Here is a 21932-nt window from a genome sequence, read left to right on the forward strand (position 1 = left end):
CGTGAGAGATGACGTGAGAGAGGACGTGAGAGAGGACGTGAGAGAGGACGTGAGATAGGACGTGAGAGAGGACGTGAGATAGGACGTGAGACAGAGGACGTGACAGAGGACGTGAGAGAGGACGTGAGATAGGACGTATGCCACAATGCCGCGTCTGTTCATTTATAGCTTGTCAGTAATCGGTCGGTGTTTATACATTTGTTGAATGATGAGCTGTAAAGTACTCGCTCAGTTTGTTTTTAGCTTTGAAATAAAATGGTTCCCCTAAATAAAATATGTGTGTAATCATTGAGTCATGAAAATAGATTAACAGACATATGCAATTAAAAAGTCCCAGTGGTACCAATCGCGCTGCAAATATGGAACCCGTCCAATAGGAGGTAGCACCTGTCCAATAGGAGGTAGCACCTGTCCCATAGTAAGTAGCACCTGTCCCATAGGAGGTAGCACCTGTCCAATAGGAGGTAGCACCTGTCCCATAGTAAGTAGCACCTGTCCCATAGGAGGTAGCACCTGTCCAATAGGAGGTAGCACCTGTCCCATAGGAGGTAGCACCTGTCCCATAGGAGGTAGCACCTGTCCAATAGGAGGTAGCACCTGTCCAATAGGAGGTAGCACCTGTCCAATAGGAGGTAGCACCTGTCCCCGTGTCCCGTGGAAAAACGTTTGTGACGTGCGCGTTTTCATTTTGATGAATATGCTTTGTGTATTTGCAGTGTGATGGATCTGCACAGCCCGTATTAAGATAAATGTACACAAAACAAAGAAAGAAAACAAACAAACAAAATGTTAAACGGTAAATAAATTGAAGCCCGTCCTACTCAGAGGGAACATCGGGGACCGGCGGCAGCAGCGACGTTAGAGCGTCCAGGCTGAGCTCTCTGAGTCCAGGGACATTCCTTAATAAGACGTTACACTCCTAATAAGGATGAGCTCCGCCTACTAACTCTCTCATTGGATCATTTCCCGGCCCAGGTTTGAAAATGAGGCCTTTGGATTGGCTGTTTTTGGGCCGGTAGGCTTTTTGATTGGCTGTTTTTTCTCCTGCGTCATACTTGTTCGATTACATCCGCGCTAAACATGGTGCGCAGCAGAAGCTTAACGAGACACCAGTAACTCCGTTTCGCAAAACTGTTAATCGGACGCTTTTATCTTGGCATGCGCTGTTAGTTTAATTCAAGTTCATCGCTTCGGCAGGTTTCCAGCGGTCAGCCTGGTCAGGAGTCTCGCTCGCGAGCCGTGTAGGAGAGCGTGCTGCTAGCGCGTACACGCTTCATATTCCGCGTGGCCAGACTAGGATACGCGGCTGGCCAACACGCGGGCGGGTCACGCGGCTTGGTGTCCATGTGCTTTTGTTTTGAAGGGCGATGTCGCTGTGGCGCCGCGTCATTGACAAACACACGTGCAGCGCCCGGGGCGACGGGGCTGGCGCCGCTGCGTGCGCCTCCTCCGGCCTGCTGGGACACGAGTCCCTGAGCGCGCGGGTGTCCGCGGTAACGAGGAGGTGTACAGGTAAGACAGGTGCTGTGCTGCTCCGTTTTGTTTGTGCATAAAAAGCGCCAAGGAATCCCCGCGAGCGTACGGCTGTCCGTGTGCAGGTGAGCAAAACCCGAGCCCGTGCGCAGGGACGAGGGAGTCTCCCTCATCGCGCACCTCCGCGTGTCCCTCCCGAGCTCCGGGACCGTCAGCCGGCGCGCTGGAGTCCTCGCTGCTTGGGCAGCTGCTCTCTGGAGACGCGGGAAGTCGCTACCTTGGGGGAAAGGGACCGAAGGACATGCGTAACCCGAATAAGGCCACCCTCACCCTGGACCTGACCACAGCACAGGTAAGATAAGGTCACCCTGGACCTGACCACAGCACATAAGGTTACCGTAGTGGAGGTATAACACAGTGTGTCTTGGTGGTGATGAGCTACCTTTGTAAATCTTGTCATTTACTCCCAGCACAGTTCAGATCATTGAGCCTTCCATTATATTATTACGCACAAATTCTGTGTTAACGCACTAACTGCACTTCTGTGTGTGCGTGTCGGTCCGTGTTCCCTCCACTCGGGATGTAGTAAGTTTTATTATTTAATTCTTCTGTGTCTGTGTAAAGCTCGTTGGATTGACACTGTCTGAAAAGTGAAGTACAAATAAATCTCCCTCACGCCTTCATTCAGGTGACACGTTAGTAATTCTGACGTCTGAAAACCGGCTGTGAGAAAAGTCAGTGTGGTTGGTGTAGAAACCTGACAGCCTCAGCCTTCGCTCCACCCACCTGTCTCTCAGTGCTCCGTCAGGTCTGCTGTAGCAAGGAATTATGGGATACGAAAGGGGTTGTCAGGATGGCACTAGTGTTCACCCCCACTCCCTACCGACAGCTGGGAGATGAACGTCAACGCAGTGAATGCTGCGTAAACCATGAAAATAGTCACAATCTTACGTGTGCGCACATGCTCGCTTTTGCAGGTGGTAGATGTAAACACGCGCGCATGCAGTCTCTTCGAGTGCACATGCAGAGATCTGATTGGTCGACCACTGACGTCTCTGCTGAAGACCAATCAAATGATGGAAGAGGCCGCAGGCGAGGAGAACCTGGACTCTGCTGGAAACTTGATCAGCGTTTCTGGAAAAGTGGTATAAAACTTAATAAAGTGGGAGAAAGCTTGGAAAAGTGGGGTACAACTTGATGCACGCACTTTACATCTCATCAAGAATTGTCTTTTTCTGAAATGTTCGTATCACTCAACTGTGTTGATTTGACTTTTATCGGACTTAAGTTTCTAAAACTTTCTCCTTTGCAGGTAAATGCAGTGAGTGAGGGGGGGGCAGAGTTTCCTGTGTGTGTGACCGCCTGGTCACATGATCAGCACACCTGTGTCCTGCTGCTCGAGAGGGCGCAGAGGGTCACGGCGCACTTCTCCTTCTCGATAGAGGTCAGGTTGGGTCTGATTTCTGGAGCAGCTCACGGCGTATTGTTGAGGAAAGAATCTATAAATAACTAAGAAATGGTGACTTCCTACGTCCTGGAGAAGTCCTCCATCACGGAATGTGGCGCGTGCGTGGAGAAGCAGGATTATGGCAGAGACCTGCTATCATAGCCGTTTTGATTTTCCATTTATCTTTTGCTTTTCCACCGTGACCGTTTTCAGTGCTACATGCTGCCGTTTCTGCGTTTTGAGAGTCAATGGGGTCAGTGCGTTGGCGAATAAGCAGGGCACGTTTTGGACATGCTGCCTTTGGCAAACAGCGTCGTTACTGGTTGTACGACAGTACCGCGTGCTGTTTAGTCTAGCAGGTTTTGGTTGCGTTGTATGTTGTGGTGGGCTAAAGGTTCTCTTTTCTCACTCAGGGTGGGATCCTCAGCTGTGACTCCACCTTTGCGCATCTCCATGGTTACGGTGACGCTGACGAAATGACGGGGCTCTCAGTGGCACCTCTCATGCCTTTGCTGCGTGTTCCTCTGTGCTGCAAGAGCATTCCGAAGGTCTCTAACCACGCCCCCATCCACTATAACCACGCCCCCATCTGCACTAACCACGCCCCCTGCTGTCCATGAAACGTTTTGTAAAAGCAGAAACCTAAAGTGTGTGTGTGTGTGTGTGTGTGTGTGTGTGCACTCCATCAGATGTTGCGTGTGCAGAGGGTGTGTGTGCAGGGCCGAGGTGCCAGCCCTCTGCCGGTGTGTGTCCGGCTGCGGGCTGCCGTGTCCTGTGGGGATCCACCAGCTCAGAAAGACAGATCAGCCGGACCAGATTCCGAGGAGAATTTGCTCACCCGTTCCACAGAGCTCTCTCACACCGTGCCAGGTGTGTGTGTGTGTGTGTGTGTGTGTGTGTGTGTGCGCGTGCTCGCATCCATGTCCCCCTCTTGGCACGCATCGTTAGCCAGTTACCCCACACTTCCTGAGCGTCGCTGGGACACTCTTGGAGACGTGGAGCTGAGATCTGACTGGAACATGTTCCTTCAGAGTTTAGAAACATGCCCAACATGGTGAACCGTCTGCGGCCCTGAACAGAGGGGGGTGGGGGCAGAACTAAGCAACTCCTGGTGTCCCGTCGCCCTGCAGGTGGTGCTGTGGTGTATTCTGGGTCACTGTGGGCGTTTATTCCTTCCAGCGGCGTTCTAACGCTGCACCCCAACGGCACCATCAATGGCATGAGCAGTGTGCACGGCCCTCTGCTGGTGGGATACGAGGTGACGCAGCTTCTCGGGAAGGTACCGCACTATCCACTTCCAAACACCTGCGCTTGATATTTGTAAACATGTTTGGAGGCTTTCAGTTTGGTTAGCCATATCGAGTCATTACACTTTAATTGTTTCATAGAACAGAAAATAAGTCTATTTCTCAGTCCAGATGGCTGTCAGTGATTTGAGTGCCTCTCAAATTTAATTTTTTGTTTGTTTTTTTCTGTTTTCCTCAGAATGTCACCTACCTGATTCCAGCCTTCTATGAGAGGATGAGCGCACATCTCAAAAGCCCCAGCCCTGACAAGGAGGAGGAGGAGGATGAAGAGGGCATGGTGTCCCACCCCCACGGCAGCTGCCGGACAGGTACACGCCCGCGGACAGGTGTCGGGTCTCCCTAGCAACGCTAGCTGGTTTAACCAGGCCCTGCGTACGCTCACCTGTGCTGAACGGAGAACGAGTGTGTGGAGCGCACTCATACCTGATGGTGTGCTACAGTCGATAAGTTGGTCTCAGAATGGAGTTGTAATGGTTGCTGTGAGGGTGTTGTTGGTTGTCAGGATGTGTGTCTGTGTCTCAGAGCTAATCAGAAGCTGGAACGCTGCTGGATTCACGTCTCCGTTCACGGCTTCTGCAAAGGACGGCCAGCAGGACTCGTGGAGTGAGTGTGTGTGTCTACTGCTTGTGTGTGTGAGATGGCTACTATCTGAAACTCGCTGAGCTCATGTAGGAAGGTCTTCCCCCCCCCCTACATCCGTGTGTGTGTGTGTGTGTGTGTGTGTGTGTGTGTGTGTGTGTGTGTGTGTGTGTGTGCATGTTTGCGCGCGCGTGTGTTCAGATCCGAACACCGTGCTGGCTCGGGACAGCATGGTGATGTACCATGCCCTGCAGAAGAGGGGAGGAGCTGGCAGAGGGGAGCGAGGCTTAACACGAGTCGGGTCCAAAGCTCACCAGCAGGGCGGAGCTTGTTCTGCAGAACCCTGCTCACCTGGAGACAGGTGAGATCACACCTAAGGGAACTCTCCTTGCACCTGTGCTTCATTTACATAATTTATCTGATGCTTTTATCCAGAGTGACTTACAATCATGACTGAACACAACTTGAGTAATTGAGGGTTAAGGGTTTTGTTCAGGACCCAACAGTGGAAACCTGGCAGTGGTGGAACTTCAACTGGCAACCTTCTGATTACTAGTCCAGTACCTGAACCACTGAGACACACTGTCCCCGTTGAGGGGATCAACGCTCCTGTGCTTAACATTGGTGATTAACAGCTGCGGTTCTGTGTGGTGTGATGTTCGTACAGGCTGAAGGAGACTGCTGGTCTGTGTGCGGAGGCGTCTGCGCTCGTAACCCAGGGCGACGGGTCCACATCAGCCGAGTCCACCACCGCGTTGCTGCAGACGTTCGCCTTGGTGGAGTCCCAGGACTGGGCGCTGCAGCCTGGAAACGCGCCCTCGTCTGGTCCCCTGGACCTGGAGAAGGAGCGTCCAGGAGGGGGCAGTGTGTGCTCAGAGTACGCCGGCGACTCCAGCTTTGAGGTGATCTCCCTCGGCAGTCGCTCCTCCTCCGGATTCTGTGAGAAGTGGGCGGGGCCTGAGAGGCTGGATGACACACAGGAGCCAGGGCCACCGGACTCGGGCAGCTGCTTCCTGGACCTCGACGTAAACGGTGACGTGATCGCTCGTGCCGTTGGGGACCTGGACCTGAGTGGGAGCACGGAAATCCCGAACACTCCTCCCGCTGACCTCGCCCTCTCGCTGACCTCGTGTGACACAGCCGAGCTCCTGCGCACGCCCTCGCCCTACGTCATCGACTCGGACCCAGAGACCGAGCCGTCCGGACGCACGCTTCCCACACAGCAAGATCCGGAAGGCCATCCGAGCCCCCAGCAGAGCTCTAAGCACCTACAGAAGGATCCAGATGTTCCGGAACCGTGGACCCCGCACTTCCAGTTTTGGAACGGCTCCCCCCGGAGCGGGAACGGCAGAATGCTGTTGCCGGGCGACACCCCAGCGACCTCCACCCCTAAGAAGCCCCAGTCCAGCCCTGTGACCCCACTTTCTCCTCTGACCCTCATACAGGAGGGACGGTTTCGGGCCAACTTCTACCACAGAGACGGATCGCCTGTCGGTACGGAGCTGTTTCCAAACTGCTGCTTTTATGTCTGTGTGTTTCTGTCGTTTTGGTTTCTTCCTGACCTTCGGATGCACGTTGTGCTCATGTGTATAGATGCGAATTAACGGCATTAAACGTGAGCCGTGAGATCTAGGAAAACTGTAACTGGAACGGAGGAGTTAATTTACACAGATTCCATTTGACCAGGAACCTGAGTTTGCTACTTGGGGAAGGAGCTGCTAAAGTCTGATCTCTGACTGATGTCTGGTCTGTTCTCTAAATGCGTCTGCTCTCCGGCTGCATTTCTGTCGCAGAGATGCAGTGTGACGTGCGTAGAGCTGTTCTGTCTGGCGGAGGCGTCCTGTTCTGCGTGTGGCTCAGTGGGGGTAATCCCTTCCTCCACCAGCAGGAGGTGCTGCAGAGCTTTCAGTCCTCCACAGCAGAGTCTTCGCTACAGGACGAGGCCGTCTGCAGCCTGGCAGAAGTGAGTTGCACTGGGTTCATTAATATTCACATTCTTCTGTTTACTTTGGCTTCTTGTGTACAGTTTCCTAATTTAATCCAAGTTCTTTTAATATTGTTTGTCAGACACGGTAGACTGACAAGCGAGCGTATACAGGCAGATTACTTACCTGAAACGTTGTTGGATGTTGTAGCGCAGAGGTCAGGGGTCGGATGCTTGACGTTGTGTGTTTTGTTGAGCTGATCGGTGAGGGAGGTCACGGGAGCCTGGAGCAGACCAGGGCGTGTGAAGGGCAGTTTGAGGAAGACTACCAGCTCGTGCGCACCGTGGGGAAAGGCGCCTTCGGCTTCGTCTGGCTCGCAGCTCGACGCAGAGATGGGCAGGAGGTGAGGGATCTCCCCACGGCGTCAGACGGACTCCAGTCTCTGGCCGTGAGGGTCTGTTGTTAACAAACTCACTTGTGTAGAACAGTTGTGGTTTATCCCAAGAAATGGGGTTGAGATGTTTAGTGTGCCGAGTCCTCTGCCACGTCTCCCTGATGCACCTTCTGCTCGAGTTTTTTTTCTCTCCACGGCTCGCTCGATTTTTCATGTTCTCTCTCTCCCTCCGTCAGGTGGTGGTGAAGTTCATTAGGAAGAGTCGGGTGGTGAAGGAGTGTTGGGTGGAGGACCCTGAGATGGGTCGTGTCACTCAGGAGGTCGCCATACTGGCCCGGCTCCAACACCCCAACATCGTGAAGGTAGGCGGGCCGAACTGGATGGCCTAATGTCGGCCAATCAGCACTGAGCACGGACTGCTGGGAACTGTAACGTGCTGAACTTTGACACTGAACTGTTTGGTGGCCATACGGTGTTGGTTTGGACTAAAATTAGTATTTGTTACTTAAAACTTCTGTCAATGTCCGAATGTGCAGAGTTTGTGTGTGTGTGTGTGTGTGTGTGTGTGTGTGTGTGTGTGTGTGTCTGTGTGTGCGCAGGTGTTGGAGGTGTTTGAGAATGAGTACTTCTTCCAGATGGTGATGGAGAAACATGGAGATGGTCTGGATCTGTTTGACTTCATCGACATGCAGCCCAGACTGGATGAAGCTCTGGCTAGTTACATCTTCAGACAGGTGAGGGAGACACACGAGACATGAGGAGTGAGACAGAGAGATGATTGTGTGTGTGTGTGTGTGTGTGTGTGTGTGTGTGTGTGTGTCTCGTGTGCTGCAGTTGGTGTCAGCGGTGACTTACCTGCGGGGGGAAGGTGTCCTGCACCGGGACATCAAGGACGAGAACGTCATCATAAACACGCAGTTCCACGTCCGGCTGATCGACTTCGGCTCGGCCACGCCCCTCCAGCCGGGAACGCTCTTCCACATCTTCTGTGGCACCCTGGAGTACTGCTCCCCCGAGGTGCTGCAGGGAAACCCGTACGTACTGCAACATTAGCCCCAGATTTTTGGTCCCACGCTCAATATTGCTGTACTGTGAGGGTTGTTTGCCTGGTGCTGGCAACCCAAGGTTCTGGGTCTGATTCTCAGGCAGCGCACACACACACACATTGTCCTACATGTATGTGCGTGACTCTGGATAAGTGTAAACGTGTACCCCTTTAGTGATATTAACATGCATGTCATCTGTTTGGCGATTACATGTCTCGTGCTGTGCATGCAAATGGTGTGAACACATCTCGGAACTGCCAGCTGTAGCGTTGATCACGGTGGGTGTGTGTGGGTAGATATGAGGGACCCGAGCTGGAGATGTGGTCTCTGGGAGTCCTCCTCTACACGCTGCTCTTTAGTGAGAATCCGTTCTGCACTGTGGAGGAGATGTTGACGGCCAGACTCCAACCCCCCTGCATCATTTCTACGGGTACGTACGACCCGCCAGCTGGGATTGGCCTATTCTCACATCACTGTAACGTGTACACCCTGTCTGCACCTCTGACAGTGTTGGTGTGCCATTCACGAGCACTGATATCACACATGACAGTAACGTCCATTACCCACAAGCCCCTGTCTCGTCTACTGTCCTGAGTGCTCGTCATGTCAGCATCGTGTCTCTCAGCAACGCCGACTGCGATGTGATCCGTGTGTGTCTGTGATGTATATGCTATTTGTTTTTGGTTGGTTTGTTTTTGTTCCAGAGCTGTCCGGTCTTCTGGCTGGTCTGCTCCACCCGGACCCTTCTCGGAGGTTCACCTTGGACGACCTTCTGCAGGAGCCGTGGATCAGACAGCCCATCAACCTGGGCCAGTACAGCTGGGCCGAGGTGTTCCGCTCCAGCCAGGGTGAGCTCTGCTCCACCAACACCCCTCAGAGCTCCACTCACTCACATACGCGGAGCATGCGCATACCCAACATTCTCCAGCAGAGGGCAGCGTTCTGGTGTTGCCGTTTAGTTTTACAGAGCTGAGGAACAGAGGAAGAAGGTTCCATATGTTTCCCAGATATCGCACTCGGGTATGGCAGTTTGGGTGTGTTGGTGTTTAAGGTGTGTGTCTCCTGCTACAGTCGTAGAAGGTTCTAGTCTTAGACCCCAAACAACCAGACAAGTAACTTTTAATGTTGTATAGATGTTTGCTTTAGTAGTAGCAGCAGTAAGCTGTGGTAATACCATTAGTACCATCTGATCAGCCATGAGTCAGCGTGCCAAGGTGTGTCTCGTACAGACTGTTAAAACAACAACTCCAGAAAGTCGGTCCCACAGAAATGTGCCAAACAAACGCCAACACGGAAAAAGAGAAAACTCAGGTGTCCTAAAGAACTGGGACAGTTGTAATGTACGGTACGTCAGATCCATAAGTGGAATTAACCCATAAACCCCCTGAAAGATCAAGAGTTGCAAACATGATCCCTCACTGTGTCACTCTCCTTTACTCCAAAGCAGGACAAAAGTAAACCAGTAGAGGAAGCACACACACGCACACATACTCACTCACTCACTCACTCACTCACACACATACATACACTCACACACACACACACACACACACCTCCAACACGGCGCTAATAGAAAAGCCCCCTGCACAAGTAATAAATGTGATCTTACAAAAAAGAAAAATCTCAAAGTTAAAACTGACCAGTTATAAGTGTGGGTGGGTGTGAGTCAGTCAGTCAGGATGCTCTTCCCCAGGTGCGAGGAGGATGTTGTACTACCCATTACATTTCAAAGGTATCCTGGCAGCGTAGGCTGTTAAATAATGATACTTTATGGCTTCTCACAGTCCACAGCCGTAAGCTCGGAGCTGTCTCGTAGCGGCACCATACAAAACCCAACTCGTGGTCATCTCAAAAGCCCAAAGCCTTGACCGGCCTAAAACTCCCCTCCCCGCTATACATAAATTCTGTGCGGCTTGTCTGTCTGGGTTTATTGTGTCTGTGCAGACTCTTCTGAGCCCGACCAGTGCAGCCTGGATCCGGAGCAGGCGGACCTCACACCTCTGCAGGACGAAAATGAAGAGGAGGAGGAAGACGAGGATGAGGAGCAGAAGAGAATGATGCTAGCACTGCAGTCCGAACTCCTGAAGTACCTCGGTGACGTGTGAGCGGGGCTTCCAGCCCGGGGGGGTGTATATGACACTATTTCTGAACCGTGTGAGCATTCGCCTTAATGTAAATGCTGGGGGGTAAACATCATATTTAACATGGACTAAAGATGTGCTGCTGGTGTTTGTATCAAATCTGTCCATCAAACGAATCAAGTCCTGCTTGAAAGAAAATGAAGAAAACAAACTAAATATCTTTTGTTTTTAAATAATAAACGCACTAACTCCAGTCAGAGATTTGGTGAAGTGCTATTGTACGTCTGGATAAGGAAAGGCTGCACTGGGTGGAGTGTAATGTGTGTTTATCAGTTGTGTACCACAAATTAAAGACTCCTGAAATGTTACCGTTACACTCGTTTGTCAGAATGTCGGTCTTCACAATGTTAATCCTTTGTTACAGTTTGCATTGACGTCGTAGAGAATGACCCTAAAGTGATTTTGATGTGTTAACAAATAATTTTTATGTGGTTTCAACGATTAAATATTCATATTTTAAAAACTAATTTAATTGTAAATCTGCTTATTTTTCTTGCTTTTTCGATTTTAAATGAAATGGCTTGATGTACCGTGAGATATTTGGTGTGAATAAAGGGAGTCGCAGCACGTGTGGGCGTGTCCGTCCTTCAAGCTCGGGCGCGGACAGGCGGAACGTTTGCTCCGACTCAGCGCTCCGTACGGTCCCGTTTAGACGCCGGACAAACATGAGTTCCCGAGCTGGCGGAGTACGGGTGCGTGACAAACTAAAGATTTAATTCGCAGGTGCTCTCGAGCTCCCGCTGCAGCTGAATGTTCTCAGAGGGAAAGAGATTGTGAAAGTCCCTCTGCGTGCGCAGGCGCTAGCGTCCAGACCTGCGGGCCCGTGAGCCGTTTGGCGGTTCTGCTCGTTAAGTGTTCTTTGCTCTCTTGTCGCAGGTCCTGCGGTGGAGTCTGCAGTGCGCCGGTCCCACGCGCCAAACGAGCGGGGCACCTGCGCCGTTTTCAGCCACGCGCCGAGCTCTCTGCTCCGCGCGCCACGATGACGGATCGAATCGGCGGACGGCGGCGCAGCGCGTGCAGCAGCAGCAGCAGCAGCCCCGCGCGGAGCTCTCGTTACAGTGTCTGACCGACGAGGGTTTCTCGGAGCCTCAGGCCAGGGCTGTGCACGAGGCGGCGCGCGCCAGCACACGCAGATCCGACGCGCGTGTACTGCCGTCTCTGCTCGCACTCGGCTTTAATCCCGCCAGCATAGTGAAGCTCGTGCAGTTATGTCCCGAGCTGTTCTCGGTTAAAGGCTCCCAGTTACAGCAGCGCGTTGGGAATCTGAGGAAACTCGGGCTGGTGGAAGGTGAGTCGAGCGTGGCGTAACCGAGTCCTCCATAACTACCGATATCATAAAACGTGCTGCCCTGTCTGGGAAGCTCCCAGAACTGCTCGGGAGATGCATTTGCGTGCATTGGCTGTTTTTAAGCGTTCGTTTGTCCAGTCTGAAGCGCGTTCACACACACTCCAGTCATGCCTGAACGCTGTGATTCTGATGTTACTGCTATGGAGTCTGACCAGAACAGGTCTGATAAACCGGCTCATGTTCCCAGGCAGCCTGCAGCGGGTGATAAGCTACTACCCTCAGATCCTGTGTGTGCCGGTGAAGCGGGTGAGCCGCCTAGTTGGGCTGCTGAGGGAGAGGTGCCAGTTCACTGGCCAGCAGGTGTCCAGCATTCTGCGGGACTCGCCTGGCCTCGTGCAGGACAATCTTGGCCAGGTGGAGTACATGTTTCAGGTGAGGGCGTAGGGTTGGGTCGCTCCAAGAGGCCTCTGGCTTTTCTCACTCCTCGGGAACAGTTAAGGGAATCTTCATTCTACAGCGTCTTGTGTTTGGCAATCTGGGCCCAGGTTGATGATAAGGAAAGTAGACAAATGTAGCATTTTAAAACGCATCGTTTGTTGTTGTTAAAATACCTTCTGTCTCTTGTCACACTGCAGTATGTGTACTTCCGCATGGGCTGTAGACAGGCCGACATGGTGAAGGCAAAACTCTTCCGGGTTTCTCTGGCTGAGCTGCAGTGTCGTCATGGTTTCCTGGAGCGCAGGGGACTGTACCAAACCCCGGACAAGAAAGGCCAGACGCTCGTCCTCAACCCCCCACTCAAAGACATCCTCGCAGTCTCTGAGGAAACGTACCTCTCTAAGATCGCCACAGCCACCCGGGAGGAGTTCGACGTTTTCCGGAAACTCCTGGCAAGAGAGCAGGAGGAAGAGGATGAACAAGGTGAAGAATGGAGCAGTGATGAGGAGGAGGAAGAGGATGAACAAGGTGAAGCATGGAGCAGTGATGAGGAGGAGGAAGTCCATATAAGGGCGCGAGATCAGAACACTGGCTACAATAAGAGAAAAAGGAAACACTGAGAGGCCCAAATAAAATACTGGCACTGCGCTTTGCATTCTTAATTATAGCGTTTATTTGGGGTTTCTCTTGGGGGTTGTTTTTGTTTGGGGGGTTCCTTCCCAAAAATAAACTTTGTCAGTTAGAAGTGGTGTCTTAGTCTGGGTGGTTCTTATGCGGATTGTTGTGTGTTCAGTCTTTTTTTCCTGGCAGGCAGGTGGCTGTAATTCAGGATAAAGCACCATGTCTCCATGGAGACGGTGGAGAGCTTTAGGGCGGCGTGTGTCGCACGTCAATAGTGCGCTTAAGCGCGTGGTATTGATTGACAGGTTCTTTGCACGGACAGACGCATGGATTCAACACACCTGGCTATATGAAATAGGGGTGAGTGAGTAGTTCACTAACGTGAGTCAGTGTGTAGTCAACTGATCCACAACTGCAACAGTTTGTTTAGCGTGATGGCGCGTTCAGAGAGCTTAATAACGGCGCAGCTGCATATCTGTTTCTAGCTGGATCTCCAGCGTCTTCGCATGGTGGTGCATGTGCACCTACAACGCAAGCTTGGCTGGAGGAGTTGTGCTTTAGTTAATTATGTTTAATTATTAATTAATTATAATGTGCAACTTCTCTTAAAGGCATGAACACCACCAAAACCACAACAGGTGCTTGATTTTAAGTTGCTATTCAAAAATCCACGTTAAAGACTTTTATATCGAATTCTACTGAATCTTCAACGCAGTACTTTTTATCGGGAAATAACACACTGCATCCTGACAGGTTTATAGTTTGGGTATAAAACTATTTTAAAATCACAACAGTTAACAATTTTCATTAATTTATTATTGTGTCCGTGATGCCCCCCTCCTCTGAGTCTTGATTCCTCTCCAGGTTTCTTCCTCGTGCGCTAGGGAGTTTTTCCTCACCACTGTTGACCTTGGCTTGCTCACTGGGGGCTTGGACTTGGACATTTGTAAAGCTGCTTTGTGACAACAATTGTTAAAAGCACTGTATAAATAAATTAGACTTATTTACGTCTCTGGCGAAATGTCCTATTTCTTGTTATGACATGAGTATATGTGCTACTCTTCCATAAGCGCTGATAAACAGTTTTCTCTTGTATGAATTACAGCCTCGTTATTTGCATGTGGGACTGGCCCCTCTGTGCTTTACGGATATGTGCGTCCCAAACCAACCATCAGGCAGCACAGCTGCGGGAATGTGCCCGCCACATGAGCGGAGAGACAACACGTGTTTGCTGGTTGGCTGTTGTGTCGTTCTGCTTTCAGAAGAGCAAATTATTGCGAGTGTGACACTTCAGAACTGGCAACAGCAAACAGCATCAGAACAAACTGGCAATCAACAGGTTTGACGTGCCTTAGCGACTTCCTAAAGGTTTGTCAGATTCTATTTCTTTTTAAATGATTCAGGTGAGAGGAGGAGTGCTCAGGCATTGTTGGTAGTGTCTCCACGGGCACAGTAAAAACATGCGTTGAATTGCCCCTTTATTTGACGCGTGGCCCCGGCGTGTCTGTGAATCCGCATTGGAACGGGAAAAGCAAGTAATCAGAGCAACTTTAAACGGGCAGGGCCGTGCTAGACCAGCCGAGGCCGGTGTTTCAACAACTGCCCTGCGTGTGGGGTTCCTCACGCAGCAGTGTGGAGAACATGCGGAGGTGTATGAAACTGAGGAAAGGTTAAGCTGAAGGGGTCAGAGGAGGATGTGGAGAATCGAGCCGATGAACCGGAGCACAAAAAGGTCAGAGCAGTGGAGAAGCGTCACCTTGTGGGAAAAATCCAGGTTTATATTGAACCATTCTGATGGGCGGGTCAGAACCTAGCAAGAGTGACATGAGAGGAATCCTTACTGAAGTGTCAGCAGTTCAGCAGTAAACAGAATGAGGTGATATTTACATCAGGGTGGAAAATCTACAGGTCTTTCTGTTCTCCGCAGACTGCCAATAAAGACTTGTTAGTGATGCCGGCGTGCAAATAGTGTGCGAGTTTCTCCTGTTACACATTTACATACATGTGGTCATAATTCACACCTGCTCCTGTAGCGTTTATTGAGTCGTGTGTTTAAGGACCATTTCTACACACACTCGCCATTATGAAGGTGTCGCTGGAAAGTTTGTGATGTCACTCTTTTGCTGATATTTTTAAATATCGTGACTGTTTAGAATGCTTGTGTATTTGTTTACACACTATACGTGAAAAACTTTAACCACCAAGTAAGAGTTTGTTGTGTGTGTGTGAAATGCAACATGGTCAATGCAAACAGAAATTCAGCATAACCCTGTGCGTTTGGGCGTCTGATGAGGTAGAAGGATTCTGGGGTGGACTAGATGAGGCACCACTTCCTCCTGACTTATTACAGACTTGCCAAAATTTAAAAAGTTGAATATGTAAATGAATGTTAGTTTACTCTGTCACCAGTGTTGCATATCTGGCTATAAGTCTACAGCATCATGATGATGGCAATGACGTGTTTCCAATTTCTAAATTTTATTTAATTTTTTCTGCTATTTTCAAATATTTTAAAACATTTTTAATGGCCCACTTCCAGAATATCCTGGTGCTCCCTTTTGACACATGGTGGCATGTCTCAACCACTCTCCCATCTGAGGCAGAAACAGGATTGTTCTCAAGAATCCGGATATTACATGTATCCTGAACCATGGAATAGTGTTACAGCGGAAGAGTAAAGACTGTCAGGGACGTCGAACAGAGCTGCATCATAATGAGTCTGGCATATGATCATGTACAGTCCCCCAAGACAGGACACTGGTCTGCTCAAAGGAAGGCTGCAGAGTGGCCATGTCCACAAGGGTACTGGCCCCTCCCACCATTATTTGCACAACATTTGCATATGGTTCCTGTGCAGGCCCGATTGTTTCCTGAATTCTGTTCCCCATATTTATAACTGTGGGTTTCCTGATAAGGGTTTCTGTAGCCTGGTGTCCTTATTTGAACCTGATACACTCGCAGCCGTGACTGTCCGGTGACTGTCACGTTTCACTTTAGACTTTTAACGTTTCATTTCCAACCCAAAGCAACCAAAGTTGCGTCATAATGACTTCCAGGGCGTTATGGTGGCACAGTATTGGTGTGTCTGAGGTGAGCATTGTCGCATAGTTGACCAGAAGAGTTCTCCTAACCTATCAAAAGTCCGTTGGTCAGAAGATCCCAAGTACATGTGTGCAATATGTATTTTCATAGCTAACAGACAACTGTGATAGAAGAACCTGTAAAAACTGCATTTACTTGTCTGCGTTTACTTTGAATTCATATTTTGTGCTATTTGAAATTGCTGAGTCACAGGAAATCCTTTTTTTAGGAATTACATGAAAAATGTGTGTGTGATGGTGAACTTCTCCATTCCCCTGTAGGTAGTGAAGTATCGGTAGAAGCTTGCTGTCCGTCTAGAAGCTGATACCAGGGAGAGGTTTAATCAGCGAGGATCGTGTAATTCCATCGGCATACGGAAATGAACTGTTCTTCGACAAACATCTCCACGGCCTTAGAGAGAACTCGGCATGAGGGACTGAACTTCCTCATCATCCCTGCCGCGCTCCTCACCGGCGTCACGCTGTTGTTGGACCTCCTGCTCCTGGTCTGCATCCTCGGACATCGCCACCTCTGTAAGGAAACACGCTACCTTCTCCTGGCCAACGTCTTCCTCTCTGACACCCTCTTCCTCAGCTCCAACTTTGCCAACATCGCCTGCAACATGCTCCAGGTCAAGGTGTCCCACATGTTCTGCGAGCTCATCATGGTCTCCAAGGTGACGACGTGCTGCTCCACCATACTGACGCTGACGCTGATGGTCGTGGACACGTACTTGGCCGTCCGCTGTCCCCTGCGCTACACACAGGCTCTCCGGCCGCGTCACGCGATGGGCGCGGTGGCCGCCGTGTGGTTGGTGGCTGCCTTCCTCCCCTTCGCTCTCCTCCTGCTCACGCCGGCCATCCTGCTCTCTGGACCGCCTGTTCTGAAGGACTGTGTGGTGCTGGTGATTCTTGACTGCCTCCAGAACCAAATGCACATCAACCTGCATGTCTACTTCACCGTGATGGTGTTTCTCTGCACCGCGCTGATCTGCTATTGCTACATGAGGCTCTACCTGGTCACCAGGAGCTCTGGGATATGGCGCAGCCGCTACTCACGTGCGCGCACCACTCTGCTCCTGCATGCCCTCGTGCTTACGGTCTATTTCACACCGTGTTTTGTTTTCACAGCACAGCTGGGGTTGCAGGACACGATGGAGGCGGAGCTAGCGGTGTGGCTCGACACTGTGAACGTGACGGTGCTCTTGGTGATGTCGCGTGCTAGCGCCCCCTGTTTATACGGCCTGCGCTACCGCGAGATCTATCGCACAGTGTGGATGACTGTTGGGAGGAGACACCCCAGTCACATCTCATAAAGTTCAGCAGCAGGACATCACGGACCACCAGAGTTACCCATGAGACTGAGCAGTGCCAACTGAGCAGTGCTCAACACTGTCTGTCTCTAAGACAGCTGTCAGCTTGTACATGTCTCTACGACAGTCTAGGACAGTCTAAGACAGCTGTTAGCATGTCTACGTCTCTAGGACAGTCCAAGACAGCTGTTAGCATGTCTACGTCTCTAGGACAGTCCAAGACAGCTGTTAGCATGTCTACGTCTCTAGGACAGCTGTTAGCATGTCTGTCTCTAGGACAGTCTAAGACGGCTTGTGTATGTCTCTAAGACTGTCTAGGACAGTCTAAGACAACTGTTGGCATGTCTACGTCTCTAGGACAGTCTGGGACAGCTGTTAGCATGTCTACGTCTCTATGACAGTCTAGGACAGTAAGACAGCTGTTAGCATGTCTACGTCTCTAGGACAGCTGTTAGCATGTCTACGTCTCTAGGACAGCTGTTAGCATGTCTACGTCTCTAGGACAGCTGTTAGCATGTCTACGTCTCTAGGACAGCTGTTAGCATGTCTACGTCTCTAGGACAGCTGTTAGCATGTCTACGTCTCTAGGACAGTCTAAGACAGCTGTTAGCATGTCTGTCTCTACGACAGTCTAGGACAGTCTAAGACGGCTTGTCTATGTCTCAGACTGTCTAGGACAGTTTAAGACAACTGTTAGCATGTCTACGTCTCTAGGACAGTCTAGGACAGCTGTTAGCATGTCTACGTCTCTAGGACAGCTGTTAGCATGTCTGTCTCTACGACAGTCTAGGACAGTCTAAGACAGCTTGTCTATGTCTCTACAACAGTCTAGGACAGTCTAAGACAGCTGTTAGCATGTCTACGTCTCTAGGACAGCTGTTAGCATGTCTACGTCTCTAGGACAGAGAGATGGGGTGTTGCCCTTTTATTTTGTCCACGTGAACTCTTCAACTAAAATGACTCACATAGTAATAACTGAACAGCCCTGTATGTTCTCATTATTACTGGTCCCGTGTACTGGTCCATTTTGCCCTGTATGTTCTCATTACTACTGGTCCCGTATTCTCTCTTTATTGTTACAGTATTTGTTGTCTGTTATCTCCTTTCACTGTGTACCTGTGTATATAATTAGACTCACAATAAAAGCTCTCTTGACTCTTGACAGAATTTGTATATACAAAGCGCCTCTTTGATAAAGTGACCAGAGAAGAACCCTGGGTACATTTCCAGCCAACTGTCAGTATATCGTTAAAATCTCCATGTTTTAATCTATGACATAAAAAAGGGGGCAGTTCTGGTGTCATGGTAACTGCTGTACTGTAATAAACTTTGGTGGAGGCTGATAAAGCTGTGTACTAAGTAACTTTATAAACCATGTCAGAAAATCATACAGCAGCCCACAGTGGTGAGTGGAGCTACGATAAACTATGGAACAGTCAAATAACAACCGTATTAATCAATAGGGTTCATTTATATGTCATATATGGATGGCTGACCAAGTAAAGTAGTTTAAAAAGATTGTGGACTATTTGTAGATCGTGTGGTAGGCAACATATAACTCTTGTGAACTCACTTGACACTTGCCAGTTTCTGGTGGCGTTACACAGCAGAGCTCTAACTAGGCAAGCCAGCAAAGGAAGTGATCAGTAGATAACGGCAGGCGTCCTCTGCTGGCCAAAACATGCCCATCTGCTCCGCTACTGGGTCGTAAGACTTCACAGTTACACACAGCGAGGCCCGGTCACCCCACACGCTTTGACTGAAGACACTTATGGTTTCGTATCTGTGGGAGTGATGATGTGTGCACTGTAAGAAAAGTGTTACAAAAACATTGTATCTCGGCAGTCGGACTCTGAGCAGCAGTAAAAATAAACATTTTTACAGTGTTTGTTCAGCGATAATACAGTGTAGCAGATCACACGAAGGGATGTATGTTCTTTGATTTAAACTTTATTGAGCATCTCTGAAATATTCAAATGTACAAGCTTGTGTTTTGTGACAGCAGAAAATATGATCATGTCAGCTAAATCTGCTAAAAGTCATATTTTTAATAAGCACTCATGACATGCAGCTAATTCATATATTCATATATTATTAAACTTATTTTCTGTTCTTGTAATTGCAATAAAAAAGCACAAGAACACAGCTCGTGTTTTGCAGAAGTGTGTGAAAGTGTGTGCGTGCGGCCAGGTGTGGCCGCCCAGGTGTTTTTATCCCCTCACCTCCATTTACCAGCAAAGTGATGTTTACCTTCATCTCCATCTCCAGGGAAACCCTAACGGATATGGCCAAGATGGTTTAATACCTCTGGCACTTGCCAGCAGGCTCACACCGAGGGAGCGCGGACATTGGCCTGGCTGTCTGAACGCTCGCGCTCACACCGAGGGAGCGCGGACATTGGCCTGGCTGTCTGAACTCGCTTCCGATCCGAGCCAGGATGGAGTCCTCGGTGAAGGAGAGGCTGGGTTTCTTCGAGACGCCAGAGGACCTGGTGCTATCTCTGCTGTGTACGTTCGGAGACTGGTACAACAGCTCGGGGCAGGCGGAGCGTCTGGAACGACAGGTCGGCGCGGCCAACTTTACCCGCACGGCCGTGGAGCTGTTTGTTCAGGAGTGGCGTGTGTTTCTCCCTCCTCGCCACACGAGGGCGCTGCAGATCTGCCCCATCCTGGGCTTCGTGGCCGTGTTCGTGACCACGCCCACCATTCTGGCTCATATTCTGTCCAGAGTCCGCTTGCGACAGCAGACGCGTTACCTTCTCCTAGCCAACGTGTTGCTTAGCGACCTGCTCTTTGTGGCTCTCTACATGCTGAGCACGTGCTTAAACACCGCCGCTGTGCTGATGTCAGCCTGGACCTGCGCTGCCGTCCTCTTCCTGATGGGGGCGCTGTACTGCACGGGTCTTTTCAGTGCCACCGCTATAGTCCTGGACACGTCCTTGGCCGTACTAGCCCCGCTGCGCTACGCTACGCTCTGGCCGCTCGCTACCACCTACAGAGTGATCTCTGCCATCTGGGCCGTGTCGGTCTCCGTACCCGCCGCATCCGTGAGCGTCTTCCTGTGGTACCACGTCTCTGGCCCTTGCAGACGGCACATCTGCTCCCTGCCCGTGGTTCTGGTGCTGACGGTGAGCCACTCCCGGCCCCTGCAGGTCTGCATGCTTCTCACCGTGACGACCATGCTGCTCTCTCTACTGCTGGTGTTGTCTGGATACGTTGCCCTGTGCTGTCAGACGCGCAGGGCAGGCGTGTGGAGGCGAGGACAGTCCTCCCGCGCCAGAGGGACTTTCCTCATCCACTACCTCTACCTCTTCCTGTCCATGTGTCCCATGATGCTCCTGGCCATTGAGCTGCTGACGTACTGCTACAGCAAGGGCGTGAATCCCAGAACCAGCCTCTGGGTCTCGCTGGTGCTCTGTAATGTCCTGCTGGTCCTGCCCAAGAGCTTGGCGCCGTACCTGTATGGGCTCAGATACAGGGACCTGCGTGGAGCGCTTCGGGACTGCTTCGGCCTGAGGAGGACGAGGGCCGTCACGCCTGTCACGTGACTCCTGAAACCTCGCCTCCCAACACCTGTCATGTGACTCCTGAGACCCCGCCTCCCAACACCTGTCATGTGACGCCTGAGACCCCGCCTCCCAACACCTGTCATGTGACGCCTGAGACCCCGCCTCCCAACACCTGGCCAAATATTCAGATTGTAGAGACATGTAGTCTCTGACTTGCTGGAGCAGGTGTGTTAAATTAGAGTTCAAACTAAACTCTGGAAGCAGGTGGACGTTGGGTCAATATTTTGTTATGTTTTTGTTTTTCTTTTTGTTACTGAGGGATCAGTGCTGTAAGAAAACGTTCCCTCTTTAGTTGTTTATAAGTAAACAACTTGGTTGTTGTTAGTCGTTGGAAATTGCACGTTGTTCCTTCTCTACGGACATTTGCTTCGGGTATCATACTTTTCCCTTTTCCTAATTCTTGTGTTTGACTGCTACACGGTGAAGTGGGAAGTATTACTTCAAACAGATGACAGCTTAGCATTCCTCTTCTTGTGGGATTGTCGAAGTCCCGTCATTCTGACAATTCCACAATTATGTGATATGTTGGGTATAATCAGACTTAAAAAGTTATACTTAATTTCTAGACTGAGACTGTGTCATCATATTAGAAAGATTTCAGACCAGTTTACTAAATAAGAACATGACTGTGTTCATTTTAATCCAGTTGTGTGCAATTTTGTATGTCATTTTGCATGTCATTTTGAAGTTTGAAATAATTCTTACAAACAGAATAGCTAACATAAAACTACTCCGCTGTTTTTTTTTCTCACATGGACAAATTAAATGTGTTTTAAAGACCTTTTAATTAATAAAGGTCCAGATATAATAAAAGTCTTGATGTTTTGCCTGGGTTATAGTCCAGCAGTATCTATTCAACATCATGTAGACGTGATTGACAGCACGATAGGGTAGTTCAGTGAAAAAACAGTATCCCATAGTTTTATATTCTGTATATATTACAATTATATAATACATATATGTACGATATATGCATAGTTATATACTAAATAGATCAGAATGTACAAGTTACATGTTTTAGACATTTTCAAATGGAAATTCGATAGCTTGTCAAATACGTAAGCCTTAATGAGACTTGGTGTAAACGGTGGGTAGGCGTGTTATTTAAAAATGGAATGGCATGTACATCAAGTCATACAACAGGATTCGTAGCATCACCCAGGAGGTTTTAAATGGCCACTAGAGGGAGACATTGCCTTGATCGTGTTGTGTACAGCAGCCCTTCACAGAGCTGAGTTTGCTTGCTGCGGAGTTGTGAACTCTGCTGTAGTAGCCGCTGTTTGTACATTCGCTGTTTTGTGGTTGTTGTAGT

General features: G+C 50.0%; 4 protein-coding genes across 7 annotated transcripts; all 4 read left to right on the forward strand.

The window, feature by feature from the left end:
* Positions 1 to 1055: 1055 nt before the first annotated feature.
* On the forward strand, positions 1056 to 10779 carry pask (PAS domain containing serine/threonine kinase). 3 transcript variants are annotated; one of them, XM_027032938.3, is made up of 19 exons: positions 1056 to 1512; positions 1599 to 1825; positions 2451 to 2618; positions 2786 to 2917; positions 3334 to 3468; positions 3610 to 3790; positions 4051 to 4199; positions 4406 to 4535; positions 4750 to 4830; positions 5008 to 5167; positions 5474 to 6300; positions 6600 to 6769; positions 6988 to 7134; positions 7362 to 7487; positions 7725 to 7859; positions 7960 to 8159; positions 8468 to 8601; positions 8876 to 9019; positions 10116 to 10779. In XM_027032938.3, exons 1-19 carry the CDS (start codon positions 1368 to 1370, stop codon positions 10274 to 10276), a joined length of 3552 nt encoding a protein of 1183 aa, XP_026888739.2. In that variant the 5' UTR covers positions 1056 to 1367; the 3' UTR covers positions 10277 to 10779. The 3 variants fall into 3 exon arrangements, with proteins under 3 accessions (XP_026888739.2, XP_081579564.1, XP_026888740.2); XM_081723438.1 differs by having other exon boundaries at positions 6991 to 7134; XM_027032939.3 differs by lacking the exon at positions 4750 to 4830.
* A 24-nt stretch (positions 10780 to 10803) lies between these two features.
* On the forward strand, positions 10804 to 12787 carry mterf4 (mitochondrial transcription termination factor 4). The gene is made up of 4 exons (XM_027032930.3): positions 10804 to 11004; positions 11189 to 11600; positions 11848 to 12032; positions 12236 to 12787. The coding sequence occupies exons 1-4, from the start codon at positions 10837 to 10839 to the stop codon at positions 12656 to 12658; spliced, it is 1188 nt and encodes a 395-aa protein (XP_026888731.2). The 5' UTR covers positions 10804 to 10836; the 3' UTR covers positions 12659 to 12787.
* Positions 12788 to 12923: 136 nt separating this feature from the next.
* On the forward strand, positions 12924 to 17750 carry LOC145659910 (putative G-protein coupled receptor 148). 2 transcript variants are annotated; one of them, XM_081723439.1, is made up of 2 exons: positions 12924 to 15461; positions 16022 to 17750. In XM_081723439.1, exon 2 carries the CDS (start codon positions 16120 to 16122, stop codon positions 17053 to 17055), a length of 936 nt encoding a protein of 311 aa, XP_081579565.1. In that variant the 5' UTR covers positions 12924 to 15461; positions 16022 to 16119; the 3' UTR covers positions 17056 to 17750. The 2 variants fall into 2 exon arrangements, with proteins under 2 accessions (XP_081579565.1, XP_081579566.1); XM_081723440.1 differs by having other exon boundaries at positions 12924 to 14027.
* Positions 17751 to 19287: 1537 nt separating this feature from the next.
* Positions 19288 to 21350, forward strand: LOC145659941 (putative G-protein coupled receptor 148). Its single transcript, XM_081723693.1, has one exon. The coding sequence runs from the start codon at positions 19490 to 19492 to the stop codon at positions 20597 to 20599; it is 1110 nt and encodes a 369-aa protein (XP_081579819.1). The 5' UTR covers positions 19288 to 19489; the 3' UTR covers positions 20600 to 21350.
* The last annotated feature ends 582 nt before the right edge of the window (positions 21351 to 21932 follow it).

This window comes from Electrophorus electricus, chromosome 11, assembly GCF_041902795.1.
Source record: "Electrophorus electricus isolate QZ-2024a chromosome 11, ASM4190279v1, whole genome shotgun sequence".
NCBI classification, from domain to species: Eukaryota; Metazoa; Chordata; class Actinopteri; order Gymnotiformes; family Gymnotidae; genus Electrophorus; species Electrophorus electricus.

Bases quoted from the DNA above. Each gene is read 5' to 3' on its own strand.
- LOC145659910 (XM_081723439.1), top strand. From the start codon at position 16,120: ATGAACTGTTCTTCGACAAACATCTCCACGGCCTTAGAGAGAACTCGG.
- mterf4 (XM_027032930.3), top strand. From the start codon at position 10,837: ATGTACCGTGAGATATTTGGTGTGAATAAAGGGAGTCGCAGCACGTGT. The intron at 11,601-11,847 runs GTGAGTCGAGCG...TCATGTTCCCAG, and splicing joins GAAACTCGGGCTGGTGGAAG to GCAGCCTGCAGCGGGTGATA. The intron at 12,033-12,235 runs GTGAGGGCGTAG...GTCACACTGCAG, and splicing joins AGGTGGAGTACATGTTTCAG to TATGTGTACTTCCGCATGGG.
- pask (XM_027032938.3), top strand. From the start codon at position 1,368: ATGTCGCTGTGGCGCCGCGTCATTGACAAACACACGTGCAGCGCCCGG. The intron at 6,301-6,599 runs GTACGGAGCTGT...TTTCTGTCGCAG, and splicing joins CAGAGACGGATCGCCTGTCG to AGATGCAGTGTGACGTGCGT. The intron at 6,770-6,987 runs GTGAGTTGCACT...TGTTTTGTTGAG, and splicing joins CCGTCTGCAGCCTGGCAGAA to CTGATCGGTGAGGGAGGTCA.
- LOC145659941 (XM_081723693.1), top strand. From the start codon at position 19,490: ATGGAGTCCTCGGTGAAGGAGAGGCTGGGTTTCTTCGAGACGCCAGAG.